This window comes from Pleuronectes platessa, chromosome 15 (assembly GCF_947347685.1).
Source record: "Pleuronectes platessa chromosome 15, fPlePla1.1, whole genome shotgun sequence".
NCBI lineage: Eukaryota > Metazoa > Chordata > Actinopteri > Pleuronectiformes > Pleuronectidae > Pleuronectes > Pleuronectes platessa.
In genome coordinates, this window is record NC_070640.1 from 7,232,684 (window position 1) to 7,257,456 (window position 24,773).

The window sequence follows — 24,773 nt, forward strand, 5'->3', positions numbered from 1 at the left end:
CTCCATGTTAATGGATGGGAGTCAATATTATCACATGTTCCAAGTGCTCATTTTAGGTTTAGTTTTATTAAGTTATTTAATGCTATAAAAACGGGGTGAGAAATCATGGTAGATCAAACGTGTTTATCTGCGGGACTTCCATAACGTGGCTCCACACCGAGATCACTACATCCCACACTCTGGCTCTGAATGTGCACGATAACACCACTTGTATGGGGGATATCTGGCCTTTATATACGGTCTATGGTCCCACTATTAGGGACTGGATCATCTTAAATAAATATTTTGTTGTTTAACGTTAGTTCTTTGAATCCCCCTGCGGCTGTCTGAGCAGATGGTAGCTTCCAGTTTGCTAAAATGGCTGTAAGCAGTGGGCACGTAACTGGCAGGTTGCTAACTGCCAAGTGGTTTAATAAATACTAATTTTAAAGGTTACCATCTTTACAGACTTGTGATTAGTGCTGCTTCCCTCATCATATTATTTAAATTTACTGCTCTTTAAATGGGTTGTGCCATTGCACATACAATGTCATTAGCCCTGAATTGACCCGTAAGAGCATCTGATACCTTTACGGTGAAGGTGAGTTTACGTTTATAATGGAAAAACCATTATAGTAAATAAATATATTTCATGCTATAGTTTCCTGTGTGGCCTGAGTAGTGTTGTTTCGTTTCTGGAAGGATTGTGCAGAGTAAAGGATAAGAACATTTTCAAATGACTAATTTATATTTTTAAGTTTCTTGTAGAAGTAAAAATCAATATGGTGTCTCCGTCTCTCTTGACATAAAAATAGCCATGCTGACACCGTGACCGCAGAACGCAAACAGCTTGTTATTATGTGATTAAAAGTTAGTAATGAAACCAGGGTCAGCGATTTATAACTTTTGCCGGAAATAATTAGAAAAGGTCAGCGTGAAGGGAGAGAGGCCTGATCCATGAATGGAAGTTCCTGGATGTTTTATTCAACCTGTCAAATCGTATTAAATCACAGGCGGCGGCTCAATACCGGGGATATAAGAATAATCTAACTCATTGGAAACAAGCCAACCGATGAACAGAGAGCTGAGTATGAGATAATGACACTCGCAAATGAGTGAAGGGAGAGAAAGGGAGGGGTGGAGTGTTAACAGAGGTGTAGAGAAAGTAAAGAGGGAGCGATCAGAGGGCCGAGGAGTGAGGAGGTGCAGGCACCACTCAGGGATTCAGAGAAGGGGAAGAACAGGGCCGCATGAAAATCTACCATCTCCACCAAAGAGCGGAGACACTGAAGGCAACACTAGATCTACAAGAGCTCCAACAAACAGAGATCCTCCTCATACTGCTTCTCCAGGAGGCACACACACAAATACCCGAATCTATGCACACACACACACACACACACACACACACACACACACACAGCCAGCCCCACAGCCACAGCTGCTTCTCCCCAGCAAGTGTGTTTTAAACTTAATGGGAAAAGGCCCGTCACCAAATTAAAAGAGAGGGATGTGCGCTCGGGTCGCTGATGAGCTGCTTCATGAGGTGCACTCGTTTGTGAGCAGCCATTGTCCCTCTCTGTCTCCCACCACCGCTCCCTGCACTATATGTCCAAACAAGTACTTTGACTGGCACAGTGTGAAGGGAACATTTGCAGTTACAAGCTCTGCACCATCTTTCCAGAGACACACCAGATCCCCAGTTAGGTGGAGATTTGATTAAGGCATCCTCGCTAGCTGCTCCCTCAACTAAGAAAACTCCAGATGACAAGTGAGGAGCGTCGTGTATAGTGGCAGCATGAAGGTCATCCTCTCAACAATAGAACGGGCCTACTGCTGCTTCAATACTTTACTGCTGTCTGCCTATTCTGTCACCTCATGTGCAGGATTGGTGTTTATAAATGTGAGAAAACAAGGCCCAAGGGAAGAAGCCCTGGTTTTTCTTCGCATACATGTGACGGACGAAATGTGGTTTCTCCATAATAATAATAATGGTCACGGCAAATGGACTCCCTCTGCTTTCTGGAGGTGACTTTACGTTGACTGATCATCAAGCTTCAGAACATAAGAGTGGATGGTTTTAGGGATGTTCTGCCAAAAGACTTTTAGACTATAGTCTGAGTTTCTTTGTAGGCCATAGTGTACATTTTAATTTAGATTTTGATATCAACAAACTTTTTGCATCAAATTCTGTAATCCCCAATGAATCTCCAGTGGGCAGTTGGGTCTAATGGGTTAAAAAATTACCTTTCTACATTACAGTGGAGCTTTCATTGTTGTATTTATAATATATTATACTCCTGGACTAATGACCTGTGTCTGTGAACAGTTAAGCTGCGAGTAACATAAGACTCGTACATTGAAAGTTCTACTCTCACATTTAGAGCAGAGAGAAAATCACTGGAGAATCTGATCATGAAAGTACCGAGGTATTATTTTACACAGTAATTATATTATAAAGGCATTTTCTGTTGATACAAACACATTGATCCAACCATCAGGCCTCTGCTGAACTTCCCCGCTCAAACTTTCTCTGTTGTGTTCTTACAAAAGTTCTTCATCCACCTCCATTGCCTCTCACGCTCCAGTTCCCCACCGACTGCAGGCCGCGCTGCTCAGTGGCACAAGTTTTACAAAACGCCCTTCAGCCACCTCTACACATTACACACATCTGGCTGCAGTCCCAGTTATCGAGCTGACTTCTGATGCTAGTGTGTGAGCAACTGGCAGCAAGATTTGGGGCTTTAAAGTTTGCATCAGTCATGTCAGCTGCTCTGGTCAATATGCCTCAGTAGTGGATTTTTAATAAGCTAATTTTGAATAAAAGAAATTGGAACATTTTACTTCAAGTTCTACGAATATATTTGTAGAGTATATAAAAATGAATCTACTGTAGGTTTGTCATCTTTTATATATTAATTGATCTTAAACTGAAATTTACTGGAGATTCAAGTATATGTTGTTAAATTATAGTCGTCTTAGGGGCTTCACTCAAACCACAGAACCCCCCTCCTTGTTAAGTACTGGCAATTAATTGTTGTCGTCTAGCTGTGAGCCTTGGATAGCATTTACTCTCTCTCCATCAGTCCATGTTACACAAAGTAGCTCCCTGCAACAGTGAAGGCGGGGGGGGGCGCTGAGCTATGACAAGTACCTAATTTAATGTGGGCTATGCTGTGTTTTTCATCTACACCCAAACTGGGGTGAGATTAACCAGCAATGTCCCTTTTACATTACATTTTCATTTAGCTGACGCTTTTATCCAAAGCGATTTACAATAAGTGCATTCAACCATGAGGGTGCAAACCCAGAACTACTAGAATCAATAAAGTACAATTTCTTCAAAAACAAGCAAAAACTACAAAGTGCTATAAGTAAGCGCCATCTTAATTCCCTCTATTTCTATTTTTAAATATATATATTTATTAAAAAAAAAATGATCTGTGTACTATTGTCATTCTGTGTAGAAAAGCAAACTCAGCTGGGTGTATATATATATTCACATGGAAAGAGGGTCTCTTCTTTCACCAGGGGAAATACTGCAAATTGGATGGGAAGGATTACGTTGAAAATATTACAATCCTGGGTAAATCCTTGCACAACAGCAAAGCACAAATTGTCGGGACCCTGTGAAGGCCGAGTGTCACACACTCCATGGCATCAAAGCAGAGGCCGTGTCAAACTGGGTAAAGGTGAAAAGCTATGTATTAAACAATAATACAGTGGGTTAAGAAATATATATATAATTCAGCACTGCTACTAAATCAAGTTTATTAAGATGTGACTGATGAAGAAAAGATTTACTCACAACTCTCGATCTCAAGCGTGCAGTTCTGCTCATCCAGTGGATATCTTCTCAGGTCCATCATACAAGCAGCAGTGGTCGTGATCCTGTAAAAAACAAACACATGACGCAATGATGAGAATGGACCGGACAGGAAACTGGACGTTTATTGGTTTCATTAGAATAATGGCAGTGACCTCCAGGATATTGTTTTGAAGATATTAGAAGATAAAGACAAATAAATCCAATTTAGGACCAGACCTCAAAGATGAGTTTGGAAAAGGTGATTATTTATCTTTCTTTACCAACTTGGGTTTTGGTCACCAGGGGGTTAAACTAATTTGAGAAACATGTTTTCAATTAAGTTTATCAATGTTTATGGGAGAAATGGGAGTAAAATTAATACTCATTTACCCAAACGCAGGGATTCTGATGCATGCTAATATTACTCACACAATCATATGTCACTAAGCAAGATTTAACGTCCTGAAAACCTCCACAGGGAAAATGTATTTGAAGGTTTGAAGTGGTGCTGGTGGCAGCGGGGACTCCTTTTGGGATTACAGGGCAAAAGCTAATCCTCATGTCCCACTTTTAGCATTGCTAGGATAATCCCGCGGATCCCGTGTTCGGCCCCACCTGAGATGTGAGTCGCTACAAGAATCGAAACCTGGTGGGACAGTGGTGACAGCAAGAGGCCGGAGATAACGGTGGCAGCGGTTGAGCCCTGATGAGTGTGTGTCATGACCTCAGGAAACACTTGGGGGGGAGGGGACGGGAACATATCCCATCCTCAAGTTATATTTGTTTTTTTTAATTCAAGATTATTGCTCGAAAGTGATCGCAACATCTTCGGCTACTAATATTAAGAGATAGAGGAAGCAGCACAAAGCTTCCTAATATATCTTTGAGTTCTAACAGCGTGTGGTCACTTCACAAACTTCTGCCACCTCAGTTATATTTCATCTCTTCGTTGTCACAGAGCTTTCACCAAGCGTGTGATTTACAAGGCGTCGGTTGAGTGTCGAGTTTCGTCAAAGTCATCCATCCCCCCCCACACACACACTCCTTCCCCCTCTCTCCCTCCCTCCCTTGATTTGACTGACATCTCTTTGTTTTCACCGAGTGTGGAAGGTTGTATAAATAAACAGGAATAAAAGAGATGGTGGGAGGTTCTTTCATTTGTTTCTCCACTTTGATATCAAAGCTCTGCTCCTGTTTAAGTTGTTTATCTCACACTTTTCACTTGTTCGTGAGGCGTCGGCTTTTTCATTAGGGCTGGATCCTTAAGCTCCTGAAATGATCTCCCCTCCGCATCTCGAGAAACCGATGAGCTTTAATGGCTGAAGCATTCAGGGAATACAGGATGTATCTCACACGTTAATAAGCCGGACTGGTCCGTCCTGAGGCCCGTGTAAATCCAGGGAGTTGTTTTATCGTGCATAGCATGGGACCAATGGGATATAGGCCCCTAGCAACGTTATCCATCTCGTCCAAAAAGTGTTCGCCAAAGGTCTCAGAGTTATTTTTCCTGCTAACAAGTCGCGTCTAAGGACGTACTTTAAATGACAAATGTGAATCGTATTATCCTGCAGCAGCTTGAAATGGAATCGGGCTGTTTCCTCCAGCACCTGTGGCGCCGCAAATCAACACTACCTGACTCTATGGAGCGTGTTGAGGGAGAGGGATCAATAAGGTTGTAGATTATTATCTTCATTTCAACTGGGACGGCCTGAGGGGGGATTGTATAGACAGATACAAGAGCTTTGAGGCAAACAGGACATTGGAGCGTGACGCTGACACCCGAGGCTTCACTACTCTACTCTCTCTCCCTCTCTCTCTCTCTGTCGCAGAATCCAATGGTCTATGGTTAACTCCAGTCAGTGATGAGCGAAAGGTAAAACGTGTTTGGTACTTTATAAAGGATGAAATCCAGACCTGATTTAATTTGATATATTAGGAAGATTTCATGGTTTGACCTTAGATTTTGTAAACAGGTGATTTTGAGTCTACATGTTGTACATAGTATCCAAATCAAGCAAAAAGTAATTCATGTAAGTCAATTCAGAATTGAAATAATGATTTGACATTTAACCTTTATTTATTAAACACACTTACTTACTGAATTTCCTGACAAAGAAAAATCAAATTCATCACCTGTGTCTTTATAGTTCTACTTGAAACCTCCTTCTGCCTTACAACGTTTTTTAAAGCAGGTACACAAACTGCAAGACAAACAAAATAGAGCAGATTGAACCTGGATAATTGATTGCCCATAAACCTAATCTAATAAACTAGATGAAAAGTTCCAGCATGATGAGTGTTCTGATAGCTGTAAACAGCAGTGACCACAGGCCCGTGGCCTCCTGCTTCTGTGCCTCTATCATATACATCAGCATAATAGCAGTAAGCCTTCCAATTGCCATCAAAACAAATGGACACGGATGGCTCGTAAAGGAGAATAACAGGAGCCGGCCATGAGTCAGTTTCAGACTGTGAGGGGGACATGAGGACAGGGCTGTGAGTAATAGGCTGCCATTCTCTCCCCGGCTCTGGTCTTGCTCGAGAACTTGACTTCCACCGAGGGAATTGCCACAGAGCAGCGCAGCATGGTGGGTAATCGTCTAGGCACACCTGACAACATAGATAAATTTGTGCCAGAGGAGCGGCTCATCTTGAGTCCATTCCTCTGTGTTACACAGCAGAGATAATCACCCTCTTTGCCTCTCTCTCTCTCTCTCTCTCTCTCTCTCTCTCTCTTTCTCCCTCTCTTCCCTCTTTTCTGTTATTCGGACCAACAGCCGCCGCAGCGCCAATCGTTTTCTGCATCTCATAATTTATGCATTTCTAAACCCCAGTCCATCCCAGACTCATTCACTTGCATATTGGACAACTTTCAAAATAGTATACGTGATATGATTGGCAGAAAGCTTTTGAAAGAGTGAAACTACACTCACAAAGCTCTTGTGGTCAGTTTTTCAAATAAGTTGTAATTTGTCTTTTGAGGAAAACGCATCCTATTCTCTGTGTAAATGATCTGTATCCAGGTCCAAGTTCACCACAGGCCCCATATGGCAGACAGGCTGGACCATACTGACCCAAACCACAACAGACTCTGTGCTGAGGATGATAAATTTACTATTTTTCATTTCACAGAGCTTGGATTTTTGTTGTACTAGAAACAATATGTAGTTCTACTTTATCTCCTCCTGCTGCCTCCTGCACAAAATACAATGTTCAGTGTTCCAAAGAAATTGTCAGAAACATGCTTCATGAAGCAAGTTGGCTGATGTCAAGTACAGATTTCCCAGCCTTTTTCATCACTCCATCATTACTTATTGCGCACAGTGCAAAACATATTGATAATGCATGGTGGTGCCAGAGAGTGACATCAGAGGAGCAGAGAAAAATAGGCATTACTCAAAAACTAAAAAGTTCTAACAACTGGTGGTGTGTTAAGCAATACTCTCATGTTTGTGTATTTCAAAATCTTTTGGATCAATTTGTTTTAAGTGTTCATTTGGCAAATAGTGATGAAAAAGAATGTCAGAAATTAGATCACGGTAAGAACAAAATGTCAGTGTGGGCATCGATGGACCAGTTCTACTGCAGAGTTCACAGGGTTATGGTTCCTATGTAGGTCAAATGGCTTCCTGTTTCCTGGCAAACAGCTTCTTCAGTTGAATAATTATCGTCTTCTGGAGAAAATGAACACCATCAATGTGTCCTTTGCTCAAGGACCTGGTGTTCACGTCCAGCACAAAGCATCTAGCCTCAACAACTTCAGGCTCCTTCAGTCAAATTGCTTTATTGATCCTGAGTAGTTTTTTACTGTTATAATATTTGAATGAAAGACAGATTCAGTCACTTATGTATATTACCCTGTGTCTCTTTAAATAAAGGAAGTGGCAGTCAGGTGACCAGAGACCATAGAGGAGGAACAGAGCGACACTGGGAGGACGGAGGACGTCAGGTGAGACAGAGAGGGGACTAACGTCTCTGCACTTTAATAGCAATAGAGGAGTTCAAAGGGAAGAGTTCTAACATTAACATTCTGTTTCATATTACACACCTCAGGGGTTTCCACCTCCCTGAGTGAGACAGGAAGGCTGTTTGAGCCTAAGAGCTTTAGATGGATTCCCCTTTTTCCTGCCTCTGTCTTTGTCAGCGTTTATTTCTCTCTGATGGATCCGCTGCCGGCTGCCTGGCTTCCAAGTGTTTAGCCAAGGAGTAAATTGCCGGTCACTTTCTGGCAACTTTCTGATCTCTGTGTCGAGAGAGCGAGAGCGGGAGCCCCGGGCGGAGTCTTTGAAAGGATTATGCGGTGAAGGTATAGGTTGTGCACGTTCGCGCGGGGGCCACGTGTGTGCGTTTCTGTTTGTGTATGCCGCTGCCAGCTGGATTTGTGTGTAAGTGCCCAATCACGTATGCAGCCGTCTGGCTCTCCGTCTCCCCGCGTGTACTTTCCCGCTCGTCCCGTCCATTAAATGACTCACAGCCGCATTTCTCCCTCAGTTTTAGTGTAGTCCCCCGGTTGCTTGGAAACTGCCCAAGGACATTGCCTAGCCGCCCCGACTGAGCCCCATATGTTGCATCACCTGCAGTGACCCTCCACATTTACCAGACGCTGCTCGGAGACTCTGTTCCTGCACGGATAAAACTTGCGGGGTTCAAATCAGGGCCAAGTAGCCCCAAGGGATTCCAGCAGTCATTTGGATTCAGGCCGGGTAAATGGGTTGACTGTCGGGTCACACACTCAGAACGGAGCGGCAACTCAGGACATTTCAAATACTGTGTCACAATAAATCCGCTTTATTCTCTCCAATTCTGTTCTAGTCGGTATTTCCTAAGCCCCCAATACCTCGGCTGCATCTGTTAACACAACAGGAAGCTCACGGTTGAAATGGGTCCAGGGTTTGGTTTAAGGAAACAAAGTCTCAGCCTAACACAGAACTCTGAGTTTTCTTTTTTAAGCACAGCTGATATGAGTTCAAGCAACTCACTCTTTAACTTGTGTGTGGTCACAGAATAGGGATTCCCACCAGGTAAATAAAGAACAGAGCTACCTTATTCAACCGTTGGAGGTGCAAAGCTTTTAACCTTTGTCAATGCATATATATCTTTAAAAGGACATCAGCTTTAAAAGATTCAATAAGTAAAAACTGTTATTTTTTAAACCACATTATTTTTGCAGAATTGTTGAAATCTTAATGTTTGTTAGATTAAATGTTCAAACATATGTTTTTTTCAGCTGTAACTCGATGGGGATATAGTGCCGTTTACAACAGAAAATTAAAATAAAGATGAAACGTTAAAGACTTCATAATAGACTCACAATCTTACAGTCTGATCCAGGAGCAGCCTCATATGATTTGATGAAGAAAAAGTGACTAGGGACTATTCAGCGTTTATTACATTGTTTTAAAATAATACACTCACTTTTTATTATATTTATACCATTGTTTATCATTGTCATATGCAGCAGAACACAAGGACAAATAAATCGCTCTGTCTCTGTCCTCTGTCCTCTCACTGATGACTGATTGATATTAAGAGTGGTAGTGATAGAAAAAAAAAATAGGCCCCGGGTACCAAACTAATGTCCAATCGTATATTTTAATCTCTCAACATAAAGTTCTGCTAAATGAATGTGCTCCGATATGGACTCTGATGTCTCCTGAATGAGTGAGGACATGAAGCCACGTGTCAGAGCAGCTTCCTCGGGCTCAGGCAGCTGACGGAGAGAAACTCCTGGTTTGTTGAAGGAAAACGCTCCAGCAGGCAGGTGAGCTCACACAGTGAGTTACCGTGACTCACAGGTAAAGTCATTTCAGTTCCTGGAATGGAAAAACTCAGAGTTTTCTCCAATGGCAAGGTTTACAAACTCAAGAGTTTCAACTGAAAAAGACTTTCTGGAACAGGCTTTGAAAAACTGTCTCAGCCATCACTCGGAATCACTGAAGTCAGAGGAACTGGTTTAGATTTCTCCCGTTACAGATTAACCTTTATCTCAACTATATTGTGTAGCGGTTAAAGTTAAGCCATAGTTTGGCAATAAACCGTTCTGTATATTAAATCCTTTCTTTTACTGAACATGAATGCATGATCTATTTAAAAAACAAAAGTTTGTTTCCACCTTTTCCTTTCCATAAACCACTCGTGCTCTCCTGGAGCCGCATTATCTGATATTTGAGATAATGACAGCATTCAGAGAGCACTCACCCCACTGCCAGCTGCTTCCCACCCACAGCCTACCAAGAAAAAACCGGGAGGAGGATGCCCACGGAATCAAATCACTTGGATGCTGTAACGCTGAATCGTAAAACACAACATTACCGAGCGACGGAAGGCAAAATATCATCTTTGCCGTTTAATTCGGATGTTTCCCCTCCAGCCGATATTGATTTTTAAGTCGGTCGGTTCATCTACTTGATAGATATCATTGTTCGCTTCTGCAATATCCCTGCAGTTTCCCTGTGCTTCCTAATCCTCAGCGACCAACTCAACAGTCTGTTCTGCCGAGAAAATGAAAGCCTGTCCTCCGGCAAATAACCGGCTATGAATAACAAAGGCAAGGACCCCTCGTTTGGATGAGCCGTCACCAGCTTAACCTGCCCGGGAAACACAGAGAGCCACCTCTGTTGTTTGTCTTTCACGTTATTGCACTTCCTCAAGTCTGCTGTTTGCCGTCGCTCATTCACAGGGGGGGGGCGGGGGGCCCAAGGAGAAGGGTCGGTGTGATTTTTGCCTTTTTAACCACGATAATGGATCCTCTGAATGAATTTGCAGCTCAATGGCCTATAAAGTAAATATGTGGGGTAAATATTCATCAGCTGTTTGTACTTTTTAGTGTGTGTGTGTGTGTGTGTGTGTGTGTGTGTGACAGTGTGTGTGTGTCTTTCCTATTATCAGCATCCAAGGACTCGCTGCATCCAATCACATTTTCTAATAAACAGCCTGAATGAAAAGATTCTCCGGCCCACAATGCATCCTGCTGTTTGTGTACATGGATAATGTGGCCCCCGTTTCCTTATTAGAGGACGTATACTGTGTTTCTGAAACAGATTAACTGTCGCCTGTTGACTGTGATGTTCACATTGTCTCTGTAGACGTCCTTTAAAAGCAACTCGCCTCGAGTTTTTTTTGTGATTGTTTATTTTGCAACACTTCTTTCTGAGGCACTCGGTGACGTTACTCTGTGGAAAGTGTGTTTTATAAAGTTAACTTCCCTACTGTTTGCATCACTGTGGGCCAAAAGGTCGTAGGTCAAATGGCAGCTTCTGTGTTGTCCTTCTCAACAGCTTCAGAAAACATAAATAAATATTATTTTCTGTAAATTGTACAATCCATATTCTGTAGCTGAAGTTTATCTCAGATTTTGCACTTTTTCATGGAATATTTTTTTATGACAAGTAGAAAGTAAATTTTTATCACATTGCATTTGAGTGATTTTCCACGTTGTGTGTTTTTCTGGCGGGTGACTCAGTGCTCATCATGGAGTGTTGTGTTGTAAATACTTTACGACCCCCCCGTGATGACTGGCCTCCAGGAACTCTCTCTGCCAGGCTGTCGTTCACCTATAAATAGCCTCCGACACGCAACTCCTCGTAAACTGCAGACTGTCGTTTTTTACATTTCTGTTTGTGTGTCCACTAAATAACGGCTGCATGTTGATTTGTGAGCTCTGGAGGGGCTGACAGGTGTATTGTTGAACGTAGGACAGAGCCACACTGGCTGTTCCCTCCTGGTTCCATCAATCAAATCACCTCTTCCTTAAATATCAACCTAATTGACCTTGTCCTTGAGCTATGAATCTATACATATGTTTTAATAATCTTTGGAAATCATAATTTCATCCAGTCAGAGATAGGAACCATCATTGACATTGCCCCCTTTTATAAATCATGTTTGACTACTTTACGACTTGACTCTGTGATGACCCAACTACCATCACATGGACCATTTAAGTTCCATGTACTCTAATTTATTGACGTAATAAATTAGAGTGAGCTGCATACATTGTATTAGACTTCAGGAGGACAGTGATATGCTGTATCTGCATGTGCTCCCTGGATTTATGAGCATCCGCAGACATGCCGAAGATCCCTTGACCCAATTTTGGACTTGTTAAAATCTGGTCATCCTACTTACATGATGTTGAGTGTCCAGGGTGATGGATTTCTTCTCCCAGTTTCACTCTAATCCCACTTCAGCCAAAGTAATATTTGTGCCGACTTTGCGTCACGACTTTGGCCAACGTAAATGTCCGGACCCATATTCCAAGTGATTATATATTTTTTTTCATTTGCATATTGGATTCATTGTTCGGGTTGATACTGTACGTTATCCCTCTCAACTCAAATGGCCTGACACGAGGACAATTTGAACTATTTCAGTATAATCTGTCCCTCGCATCTGCCGCTGCTTCTATGGCTTTCTTTTTTTGCGCTTTGGTGCTTTTGTCCATGTTTTGCTGTTCTCGACAATCGGCAGTGAAGTATACAAAACACACTTAAATCCACAATCAAGCACTACTCTTAATTAAGAAGACGTTACTTTACATGTGTCAAACTGATCCCAGGGGACTGGGGCTTCAGTCTGATGGATGATTCATGGTGCAGTATATCCAGGAAGAACCCACCTTTATTTAAAATGTTTCTGTTATTTCCCCGACTGCAATACACCTCAAAAGTTCAAAACCACATTATCATCAAAGAACTTCAAAATCCATAAAGTCCTTTGCTTGATATTGTGTTTACTATGTGGACGAATGTGATGTTTAATGTTCCACAGGGGACTGGGACATCAAATCAGAGGACTAGTCACTGTACAGTATATCTAGGAATGACACAGACTCCATCTTTGATATAAACCTCAAGATATTTTAAAAGATCAACGTCCTAAAAACCCAGATATGGCTTTGTGTGATGATGTGTTTACAGTGTGAAACGTGACTTTCATCAAATCAAGTGTCTGCAAGTTTCTTCTAACCCAGCTATGATCCATGATAATGTACTAAACCAACAACTGTCAAAAAATGTGAGGCAGAGTCATAAAGTTTTTTAAAGATAAATCCAGGAATGTAGCTCAGCATCTTTCCAAAGGATTCATTTTCTGCTCAGAAATCTCAAGGCCTCAGTCTGATAAATAAAATGAATGTGTCGGGAGACAGGGATTAGAATGTGATTATCATGTTTGGAAGACAAATGGCAGCCCATAGGATTTTGTGCTGTACGTCTTCTTAATACTTCTTAATTCTTTAATATCGTTTGCTTTTCTTTATCAGTTTATAAGATTGGTCGTCCTCCTGCTCCTCTTCCTCCTCTTCCTCCTGCTGTGACTGTACAACACTTCTTTGTGTTTCTTTTGGAATCACAAACACTTCAATCCTGGCAGGCGTATCTTTGGTTTACGTGAAGATGGTGAGAGAGACGTTACGAACCCTTGTGATAGGAATCTGAACCAATTGAAAACATGCTGAACGCTGTGAGAGGGCGATGAAGACGGACAGCACTGATGGAGACGACCGGAGAGAGCTTTACCGACAAGATCTCTCTCTCTTCCCGTCTCCTTAACGCTGCTCTGCCTCCTTCAGCGTCTCCTCTCGACCGCCTCTATTTAATTTCACTCTCCCACACCGGTGCCGAGGCGCTGCCGTGATGGCCATTAAGACGTTATGGTTTTCAATAACTTCTTTATAGAGTTTGTGCATCCGAGGCCCATTTGTGAAACGAACTGATGAGGCACCAGCGAGGTGTGAGAAGTGAACAGTCATCATGTTAACTCAGAGAGGTCGGAGCTCCAGGGAACAGGCTGATCAATTCACGATCGTAGAACGGGTGTATGTGTGTGTGTGGGGGGGGGGGTTGGCATTGGAAAATCAGGTGGGAAGCGTGGTACAAACATAAAACATGTGCAAATGTCTGAGCTTGGGGAAAGATTTGATTACAAATGTAAAAGGAAACCTGTTGTTTCTTTAAGTTGCACTCCCACGTCTTGTAGCTGAGACACTCATCCATCACACTGTGTTTGAGAAGATAATCAAAATTACAAGCCTATGTTTTTTTGTATTGGTCCTTGGTCGAGTCGGGTGACTGAGACGAATGGATGTTTCGATCCTCTGACAGGTTTATGTTTCAACTCCAACAAATCACAATTAGCGATGCCACTTTCCAGTCAGGAGACACCGTCGAGTGTTCAACACGCTGCTAATAGCTTTTTATGATTGAAAGGATGAAAGAAAACTAAACGAGGTCTTCCTCTCCTCCTGTGGGCGTGTGAGGGGCCCGTGCAGCCGGGGAACAGATGGAAGGAATAAACAAACTGGGGCTGGAAAAGGTATAAAAGGTTGAAGCCATGGGGCGAACAGTGTTCCGTTAGCTGTGGTGCTAAAGTGTAGCCATCACACTGATTTGCAAATAGAGAAAAAAAGTATTTAATCTGTTGTTACTGCTGCAGCCGCCAAACTTTCACCCATGTAGTGTTTATACTGATATTAGCACTGGCAGCGCTTTGAACTGCTTAATATTGGTTTAACCGTTAGTTAATCATTAAAAAATTTAAATGAATGTATGATTTTATACCTGGATGTATTGAAAGCGTGTCTGCTTCTTTCTAACAAGTTGATTCCAATACAGATGCCTGTAGTTGGCAGTGTGTGCATGTCCTGTTAATGAGGACACAAGTAGGTCAGTTCATCAACATCCTCATTTTCACTCAGGGACGATGTTGCCGCTCACGTCAGTTGTTTTTCTCCATCATGGCTCTGATTAGCCAATTACTGACTCACTCACTGCTTATTAAAGTTGGTGGAGGTTTGATTGTTTTTGATTTTGAAAGAAACTCAATTAAGACGACTCGAAGCGTAAATTACTAGAATTTGCGCCACACAGTCGATCATTATTTGTTGTGGTTCTCATGCAGCACGTGGGAGGAGTTGTGTGTTTATTGGATTGTACATGTAAATATCTGAGCTCCTGCCCTTGTCGTGTTGTCACAGGTGTTATTTCAAGAGATGGATATCTCACCTCAGGCCGTACAGCACGGTGCCGTCCGGGTGCAGCCGGATCATTCTGTTCTTCACCGTGACGCCGTGGACAAACGATTTCTTGTCGTTGAGGAAGTAGGTGTCGGGGACCCAGAGCTGGTCGGCCACCCGGTTATCTAGGGTCAGATTGAGGGGGATCTCAGAGTAGGACAGCCGCTTGTCTCGCCAGGCCTGCTGGAAGTACATCGTCAAAGTGTAGTCCTGGAAAGTGCACAGAGGGAGCAAAAGAGGACATAGGAGGAGGGGGGGGGGGCAAGAAAGGAGGACGGCAGGTGGGAGGGGGAGGAAGAGAGAGGGATGAAAGAGGGGGAGGGGGGGAAAAAAGAGAAAAGGGGACAGTTAGTCTCAAAAGCAACCATTTTACACAGCTGCTCTGTAATATGTTTCCACTGCACGCTCTCAAATTAGACCAGACTGGGCTTCAATATTGGATGAAGTTCACTTAAAAGCAAACAGAACAGAAGCAGCACAGGTCAGGAAAACTCTCGGTACACGGCAGCGGGGAATTCCTTCTGTTCGTGGAAACATGAGGTTCAGCCAGACAGTGTGAAAGAGTGTGTACGTGTCAGAGGGGACGAGACCGAGAGACAGATGGTTAGGATTTGTGTTTGTGTTTGTGTTTGTGTGTCAGTTTGTGTCTGTTCATATATCAGAAAAAAAACATATGCTGATTGTTTTCTGTGTGTTTTTGTGCATGTGTGACACTCGTGCAAAAACACAGGGGGGGGGGGAGCGGAAGAGAGCAAGAGACGCCACATGTTTCAGACAAATTAAAAAAGCCTCGGAGCAACCTCGAGAATCTGTTATGCAAACCGTCCTCTACATGCTCTACTTGCTTTGACAGGGGCTGTCTATCCGGGATCAAGCACTGTTTGTGAAATGAGCTGCACCCGCATAACACATTCAGCCATTTTTCTCCTGTTTGTTCCCCCCAGAACTGGAACGGTAGACCCCCGCTCTCACATCGCATCAAAAGTGAGAGCGGGGGTCTACCCTGCACACGCAGCCCATCTGCCTCTGAGGGACTCTCTGCTTTACATCGCAGAGGCAGACATCAAAGTGTCCTGGACATTTTATGCATGTTACTTTCAAATGAGAGAAATATATCTTATTATGCTTGTGGTACTAGGTTCCTTTTGAAGATGAGATGAACATGAGAAGTCTTTTTTTCTCAGGGATAGTGAGGGCGAGGACGAGGATGAAGCTTGTCCGAGCACTTGTTTCCCTGTGGAGGTTTTGACCGTCTCACGCTTCTCGAGCGTGGGATCAAGGTTTTGAACGACCGTGCACAGCGCAGGTCGGTCAATTTGTGTTTACAATATGACGGAGAAAAGGCCAAACGGTTCAAATGCTAATATGTGAAATATAATAAGAGCGATGCAGGTTTCTGAGTATTCAAGAAATCGGTGTGGAAGATGTTTGTGATAGAAGGAAATGCATTCGTCTAAACTCCAGAATACACTGAATGTCACATACACATAAAAACAATCCTACAAACTCCTGATGTATTGGTCAGTTACTCAGGTCGGTAAATTCACTCTCAGATAAGATTATTCAGATAAGAAAAAAAAGACCGGAACGGAAAAAATATGTGAATGAATAAACAAAACCAAATAACAAACACAACCTGTAAAGCCCCATGAATATATATACAACCCCAAACAGTGTGTATAGTCAATCTTATCTCTTTAAACAAAAGTGTCTTTGTGTAACTAGATTTTCTGTTTATTTCATTATCATCATTATAATTAGTGTCAAGACTATTTTGTTATGTTTGTTTGTCTCTTCCTCCACAAGCTGTTACCTTTCTATACCCCCCCCCCTCCCCCTTATGTCCATACTATCTGTGTGTCTATATATAAGCACTAATTGGTGAAGATCAGATCACTGATTGTACCTACCACCATTTTTTCGTACTGTTGAGATACATGTGCACACTCTGAAAAATCATACAGTGGGTGAATCATTCATAGAGGAAGTAGAGGAGGTTTGATAACTTGCAGCTGAATTCCCTGATGATAAATCTGGGACATCATAAAACAGTCCAGCCAGCAGTGCGCTGCTCATGTAGCTCACTGATGTAAGAAGCCTACCAATCATCCATGAAAAACCAAGTTAAATAAACTTGCTGTCTCAGGGAACTTTTTTGTCATGACTGGCACATCCACTTCCTGGCAAAGAGGCTGAACATGCATTTTTGAATATGCCCGTCGGCTACAGATCTGACATGGCGCCGCACCTTGGGAACCGGAGGCTCGTGCACTGACTGGATGGAGTCGGGGAAACGGGAGCAGCTTTTTCTCAGTGAAATCCTTGTGTGACTTAAATAGGTTATGTCACGTTGTTGTTGTTGTTGTTGTTGTTGTTGGCATCTTATTTGGCCCGGGGTGCTGACAACCAGGAGTTTGAGAATCAAGTTTTTCAAAGACATAAATAGTATAGTGGCAATTCTGAGACGCGGCGCTATAATTGGACTTGGAATGGGAAAAGAATGATCTGAGTAAAATCCATGGGTCAAACACAGTCTGGGATTTATGCAACTTTCATTTTTGACAGCCTTGAAAACATCGGAATGGCTAATTCAGGACAGTTTGACGGGGGACATTTGTAGAGGCTTAATTAGATGTGGGAGAATAAAAAATGAGGCGGCAGGTTCCAGCGTAAAAAATAGCTAAAAAAAAACGTCTGTGTTGACTTTAAAGTCGCTCGCTCTCTCGGTTTCAGCGCAATCAGCCGTCACATAACCGAATTCTTAGATCTCGGCGGCTCGACGCCTGCTTTGCACCAATGATTTCTCGACTGCACGTGCTGCCTTCCCCAACACTCGCGTCCCCGGCCTGTGGTTGTGTAACCGCTCACCACCGCACGTGTGGCTGGAGAGATGCTTGTTGCCATGCCGTCCTCCGAAAACTATCTCCTCTGCACTCGTCGTTTCACACACATCATAAGAATCAGAGAGGAACACAAACACACAAGTGCACACAGATGCACCCACAGTATTTACTCCTACTTTGTAAGACATTTGGACATCGAAGATGATGACACAAATACATCACTTATACCTCAAGAGCTGCTCTACACATCTTAATAAAACAATGATCAGGTACAGAAGTAAAAAGCTGAAGCTTCCCTTTCTCATGGTCGTACAATCTGTTTGCAACATGTAACAGCAGAGATAAGATATATTAAATAAAAAATCATCAGCCGTGGTGGCACACGCACACGCACGAGTCTCCCCATGACAGCCTCTGCCTTTTTTTTATTCGAAGTACATAGCTGTGAAAAAGTTAGAGGAATAAAGTGACAGTCGAGTTATTTAACTGAGTGAACGTTTCTATTGTCGTCCCTGAGAGCCCATTACTGCTCACCCATCTACTTGATGCAGAGGTTTGCTTGGCGGCTCCGGCCTCGCGGAGGTACCACTGTGACCAGTTTACTGTGAACATAAAGCTCTCCTTAAAGACAGCCACAGTGGACGTCTCTCTTTATCTCTCTGTGGGTGGAGGGTGCTGTAAATCACCAGAATAGCTGCGGCAGCTGTGTGCATGTAAGTGCAAGGGAGGCTGTCATAACAACGGTCATAATGAGCATCAGCACAAAAAAAGAAATGTTGGAGGGAAAGAGAGAGAATAAGGAAAAGGAGATAGAGAGAGATGCAGGAGAAGGAAGTTGAATGCTCTGTGCTGCCGAGCTGCCAGACAGACACTCACAGCTGCATCACAACCTGAGAATCCTTTGAGACCATCGAGTGATGTCCAGCAGCTCAACCACTGTGTTCCCTCGTTTTGAAGATTTCTTGTTTAGTGTTTTTTTTTGTTTTTGTTTTTACGGATCATGTCAAGGGAACGATCACTCACTAATCTGGAGGATTCAAAAGACTCATTTCACCACCCGCTGCCAGGAACCGGAAAAAAGGAAATCATAATCTCTTCCTCCTTCTTCATCATGAGGATGAATGTAGACAAGGAATCCAGAGCCTCTATAACCTTTAGAGAGGCTCAATGGATGACCAGGCCCTAACAAACACAAGGTAGATCCTGAGGGGACTTGATGACTTGGGAACAGGGACAAGAAGGAGGTCCAAACCAATAAAGTGGAGAAGCAGGATGATTAGAAACGGAGGAGCAGCCAAGTCCTGGATTTTCAATTGAGAAAAACCCAATAAAACGTGTCAGGGGGGGGATAGGATTGCTCTCTAAAGGACAGAAGCAAACGATCAGAGAGCAAGGTGGATGAAAAGCATATAGAGGGAATCGAGTAGCTGTGGAAAAAGCCAAGAGGAAAGTGAAGAACCTGGAATTCCACCAAGCGTCACGTCAGGAGCGTTCTACATCAGGTCGGGACTGTCCAGACCTTTCCTGCCAAAACAACCTGGTACTGCAGACTGAATAGAGTATTCCTACTGCAATATTGAGTTGTACTTGCAAATGTAAACTATATTTAGAACAGACTGAAAGTACTTTTTTTAGGATTAAACCTCACAACTTGATGTTTGCAGATAAAATGTCAGCATTCGTCAGCTTGGCACTCGCACAAGTTCAGCTCGGAGACTCAACTCTCAAATATGGATATTTGTACTGGAAAGTAAACATTGGATGAGAAATACTAAATGTTTTACAGAGAGGAAAAAGTGAAGAACTTGGTTAGTTGATATGCAGTAAAACTTTTGGGATTCAAATTGAAATTAAACAAGAAACACAGGACTGAGCTCCTTATGGTGAATTTCAGCTTGCTCACATCTGGTATTAACATCTGTCCTGAGAGATCCGATCAATACCTGGTATTAAAACACGTCCTGAATATGTCTTGACTTGTCTTGAATGTGACTTGTAAGGACTTTTGTAGCACCATTTTCTCAATATAACTTAACAATAACAATATAATCTTCAAAACCAACAAAGAAATCCATCCCTTTTCCATTCATTTGATAAACCGCTGATCCTGGGAGGGTCGCAGACGGCTGGCGACTGTCCAAGCTGACATGTGGTGACATCACAGGGCCGACATACAGAGACCGATCATTCACTCTCACGTTCACACCAACGGACAATATAGAGTCGCCCATTAATCTCCAGGAGAGAGAACAACTGTTTAGGTTTCCACTTTCATACTGTTTCATACCAGATATTTCACTTGGTCGGCAAAGGAGAGGGAACTGAAATGCCTGGATTTACATTTGAAAGGTGTATAAATACATAGCCATGAATAAATTGCATTTGGGCTTTATCTAATATGTAAAAGAGTGACTGTTTGTAAATCAGATTAAAGATTAATAACATTAAAATGTTTTATTCAGAGCATTGTTTCTGCTGCCCCCAAGTGGCCAAAAAGGAGCTATCAATGGCCGGATCATTCTTTAGATAAAAACAAATAATAAAAAGAGGTTAAGAAACATTGATACAAACTCCAACCCTCCTCACGTGGTTCTGTGATCACATAGCAATGTCAGACCACTTGTGCCAGAGCTCATAATTCAATATAAATAAATTATTATCCAATCAACATGTTCCACCTTGGCCATTTTTTTAACAAAAGACCGATGCTGTGGGTTTTCACTCAAAATCGTCTCTTGATGAAGTGGAGAGCAAAGTGTAAGAACCGAGTGGAGGCGGAGGAGGAGGGAGATGAAGGAAATATTGAGAGAGGCGGGAAAATAGTTGAGTAAAAGCTCGGGAGTGATGAGGCATGATTGAAGGGAGACAGTGATGATGATGAGGAGGAAAAGAACGGAGGCTGGGAGAAAAGAATGGAGAGAGGGATCAGAATGAGAATGAGTGCTGGTTATTTCCTCTTTCTTCCCCACTGCCCTTGAAGTCAGTTCTCAATTTGAGAGCAGCGGTACAGTGTGGTGAGTTGGCTGAAAGGGGGGGGGGGGGTAAATGAAAGGCGTCGGAAAGCTCAGTTGAACGATGATGCAAATTGCTTTTATTCTCGCGGCTCTCCACTCCGAGGCCCCCGGTCCTCGGCACCATGCGATGACCTCCCACCGCTCTCCTCTCCCCCCCTTCCTCTTTTATCCCTCTCCTCATCTGCCCCATCTATTTCCTCTTCATCTTTCCATCTCCTCCTCCTCCGCACACAGCTCCTGTTGCATCTATTTGCATGTGGTGATGAGGGGTGGGGGGGGGGGGGGGGGGATGCTGTAACACGCTGCAGGAGTGTGTGAATGGCTTCGATCATTACCACTAAACAGAGCCAGCGGAGGGAGCGGGCTGCAGAGAACATGGCAGATGCTGGATCGGTCTCGGAGGGGCGAGGTTGGGCCCCGTGAAAGATTTTGATTTAAATATCTCCTTCACGAATCTTCCTTGTGTAAAAGCCTGGGACTCTTCATTTCCAAAAAATGGCTCATTTAGGTTAAAAGGGCAGCCAATCAACCGGATGATGGATATTTTATATAAACAAACCACGTGGTTATGACGGGACTTGGATCTTGAATAATAGTGTGTTTGTTTGGGGTGTAATTGTAAACGTGAAAGAGGGATTTGCGGCTTTAAATTATTTCTATAGTGCAGTGACCTTGACGAGTGGGGCTGAATCTTAATGCCTCCGAACCCTCCTCTGCCTCCATCCTCTCTGCGTCCGTCTCACTCTCTCCTTCCCTCCTCTCTTTGAAATACCGTCAGCAGGGGAGAAATGTGATCCCACCGCCACTCAGCCATATGTCCATACTGCACTCTATCATCCACCTATTTAAGATCTCCACAGAAAAACCCCTCCACGACACCGAGTGCCTTTCAATTTCCCGTCTCACGTTGTCCTTAGTGCCGTCAGCCCCGGGGCACGAGGAACCTGGCGTAGGGGCACAGAATTTGCAAAAGAGGCCTAATAATACATTTCTCGTTCCCCACAGGGCTGAGTGACATATATTCCCCCAGTCTGCGGAGTTCTGAGTATTGAGTCCTTAGGATTCGGCTCCGTATCTGGAACAGCTTGTGCGCCGCGTGTAGTAAATCTGCCACAGGAACGCACACAGGGGCGGCTGCAGGGGTTGCATTTGGCCCATTTGCTCCAGAATGAATAAGGCTGGCAGTCGGATCGACAGCTGAAACAAGAAACACGTATATATCTGAATAGATATAACGAGACAAACCCGTGACAGGAACAGTATATCTGAGGTGATTTTCAAACAGTGTCCTGATGCCAACGTTTTATCAATCAATTTAATTCGATTGTTGTGTTTAATGAAACGTTATCTTTTAAATATGTCTGTTTGGATGTGACTGTCCTTTTTAAAGTATCTTTTGTAGCACTTTTTGCACATACACAGACATATTTAAAAAGCACTTTCTATTATATTCTGTTCATCAGAGAACAATCACTTTTCTGGTTGTAAAATGTTCACACAGGCCTTTAAAACATCAATCAAACAACAAATAGACAATCAATTAATTAATAATTTCCAATTAAATGAATCTGTTTATGTGTTTTAAAGAGATTTTACAAAACATTGCTTTTCAGCCAGACTGTTTCATATTGTTTCATATGTGTCAGTTGTTAGAGTCTTAGGATTAAATTCCAACAAAGGCATTACTCTGACCCAAACTCTCTTGGCTTTCACTTTTTTTGTATTTTATTCCATTAAGACCATTTCCTGGTGGCATGTTGGAAACTAGATGATAGATTTCAATAAAGCCATGACTTTGTTTGATTACCTTCCTTCCCTGGTGTCTCCCACCTCTCTCTCTCTCTTTCTTTATAAAAACATATAAATATCCCCTTTTCCCTCCATACTCGTTCATCATTTACTCTGCCCTGGACACAGCTTTCAAGAGCCCTCGCTGCTGAAGGTGAATCAAATTTAGAGGAACCTTCTTTTTTCCTTTTTTCTCTCAGAGCTCTCCCGAAGCAGAGGTTCACAGCTCTGCCAGTTGGCAGCCGGGCAGCTTAACTGACTACATACAATTTATTAGAGTCGATTGGAGCATCTGCAGGCCCTTTTGTGTCCCTGGAGAGGAGTGGAGTAGAGTGGCAATTCGGAGAGGGGGGTGATGGAGGAGGTGGTTGTGGTTGTGGAGGGGGCTTGGTGTGAAAGGGAAGGGAGGGCACAGCGGTGCGCAGATTAATATTCGGTGTCTGAATCCCAATAGAAGATGTGGAGGAAGGTGATGGAGGTTTCAATCTCAGCCGTCGTTCACACGAGACAAAAGGTCAGCCGGCCACACTTACCGCTTCTCCTGCATAAAACGATTGTTTGTGTGTGTGTGTGTGTGTGTGTGTGTGTGTTTGTGTTTGAGTCGTTATCCTGCTAAAGAAGCAGAGGTGTATTGTCCCTCTATGACAAACTCGCCAAATTTCTGCTTTCGGGTGTTGGACAGCTGTCTTTTGATGATACACAACTCACATAACAAAAACACACCGATCCACCTGAGGAGTCCTCATGCATTATGTAAGAGAGAGGGAACTGAGGAAGAGGCCGATTGCTATTCAGACGGAGTAGTGAGAAGAGCACAGCACATCTACACTTTGTCAATCAGGAGATAATGCAATATATGGACATCTGTGGATCGATTGCACATCTACAGCCCGAGCGAGTGCAGAAAACCGGTTTATCAGCTCCTGCATCGGAACCACAAATTCAGTTTACTCATGTGTGTCTGTGTGTCTATCGGGGTTTGGCCTCTCCTGTTGCGTGAGTCCAGGTTTGATGGCCTGTATACAGGATCTCCTTGGGCAAGGACACCCCTGAAGAAGCAATATCTCCTCACAGCTGGACTGACCTACAAGAGACGCAGGGGCGCTTTAGGAAGGTGTCGACTTCAGGATGCATGCATGCGTGCGTGTGTGTGTGTGCGTGTGTGTGTGTGTGTGTGTGTGTGTGTGTGTGTGTGTGCGTGACAATGACAGAGCAACAATAGAGACATGCTATTGTGGAAAGTAATTCGGTTTATCTTCACAACAGCACCTTCAAAAACACAAAAACATATTGATGGATGTGACATAAAAGAAAGGGTTGGATCGCTGTGTAGCCATTTTTCAAAACCACCTATTCTTCTTTTCATCTTCTTTTCATCCTTTCATCATTCAAGAGTATGAAAAAATATATATTTCATTCAAACTGGCTTGAAACTCCAACTGCTTTTATTTCTAATGACTTTTAAAACTGTGTGTAAACGTGGTGGCTACTGTGACACAGTGAATTGTCGAACTCTCTTGTTAAAGTGTGTATTTTCTTGTAGAATAAACTCTTGACACTCCCCCGCAACATTTGACATTTACTGCCATTTACTTTTTGGCTCTTTTAACACCAAAGATAAAATCACATCCTCCTCCACTCTGATGGAGTTGTGGCAGAGGTTTGCACTAAAACCTGAAGGTGCAAGCTTTTGTGTTGGATTGATAACAATAATACTTTCATCGATATTTCCGTCCGTTGTCAAACACTAAGTTGCTCTGATTGTATTTTATGTTCAAACTTTATACGACAAACAGTAGTGGTTTCCTACATGTCACAAAAAAGTAATAACAACTTGATGTGAAGAAGCCTTAATACCCACTGTTCTCGGAAATGAAAGAGCATCTCACACAAAACTAAGCAAACATCGTGAACAACACTAATCCTCCCCGGGTCATTTGTTTCTCCTCATCTCACCCGATCTGACCTCTTTAACTGGTGGGAGAGATTATTGACCTGATTTCCGTTTCATTGCCCTCGGCCCAAAACACAATCTACAATCCCGACAGTACTTTGACTTGTTTTCACTCAAATCTAACAGCAAAAAGTATTTTGTTGTATTTCTTTCTAAAACTTTGATATTGATCAACGGAGAGGGGTCTGGGTTCATATTGATATCATGCAGAGAACATAACTTATTGTATTGTTCTGTCTGGACAGAAGGTGATAAAACAAATGCGTTACAAGAAAATAATCCAAAGAACCATCTATTCAAATGCAAATGGGAGAGGGACGGCCATTTATCAGATGCATTATTAAAGAGAGCAGAGCATTTCAAACCTCATGCT

At 42.9% G+C, this 24,773-nt stretch overlaps 1 protein-coding gene across 2 annotated transcripts in view; it reads right to left on the reverse strand.

Moving 5' to 3' along the window:
* Nucleotides 1–24,773, reverse strand: part of LOC128456979 (gamma-aminobutyric acid receptor subunit beta-2-like) — a 51,310-nt gene that overhangs the window by 13,103 nt on the left and 13,434 nt on the right. For both annotated transcript variants that reach the window (XM_053441437.1, XM_053441436.1), the window contains exons 4-5: nt 14,791–15,011; nt 3,788–3,870 (exon numbers count right to left, since the gene is read on the reverse strand). In XM_053441437.1, the coding sequence (XP_053297412.1) occupies nt 3,788–3,870; nt 14,791–15,011 (304 nt within the window). The remainder of the gene's footprint in view (nt 1–3,787; nt 3,871–14,790; nt 15,012–24,773) is intronic.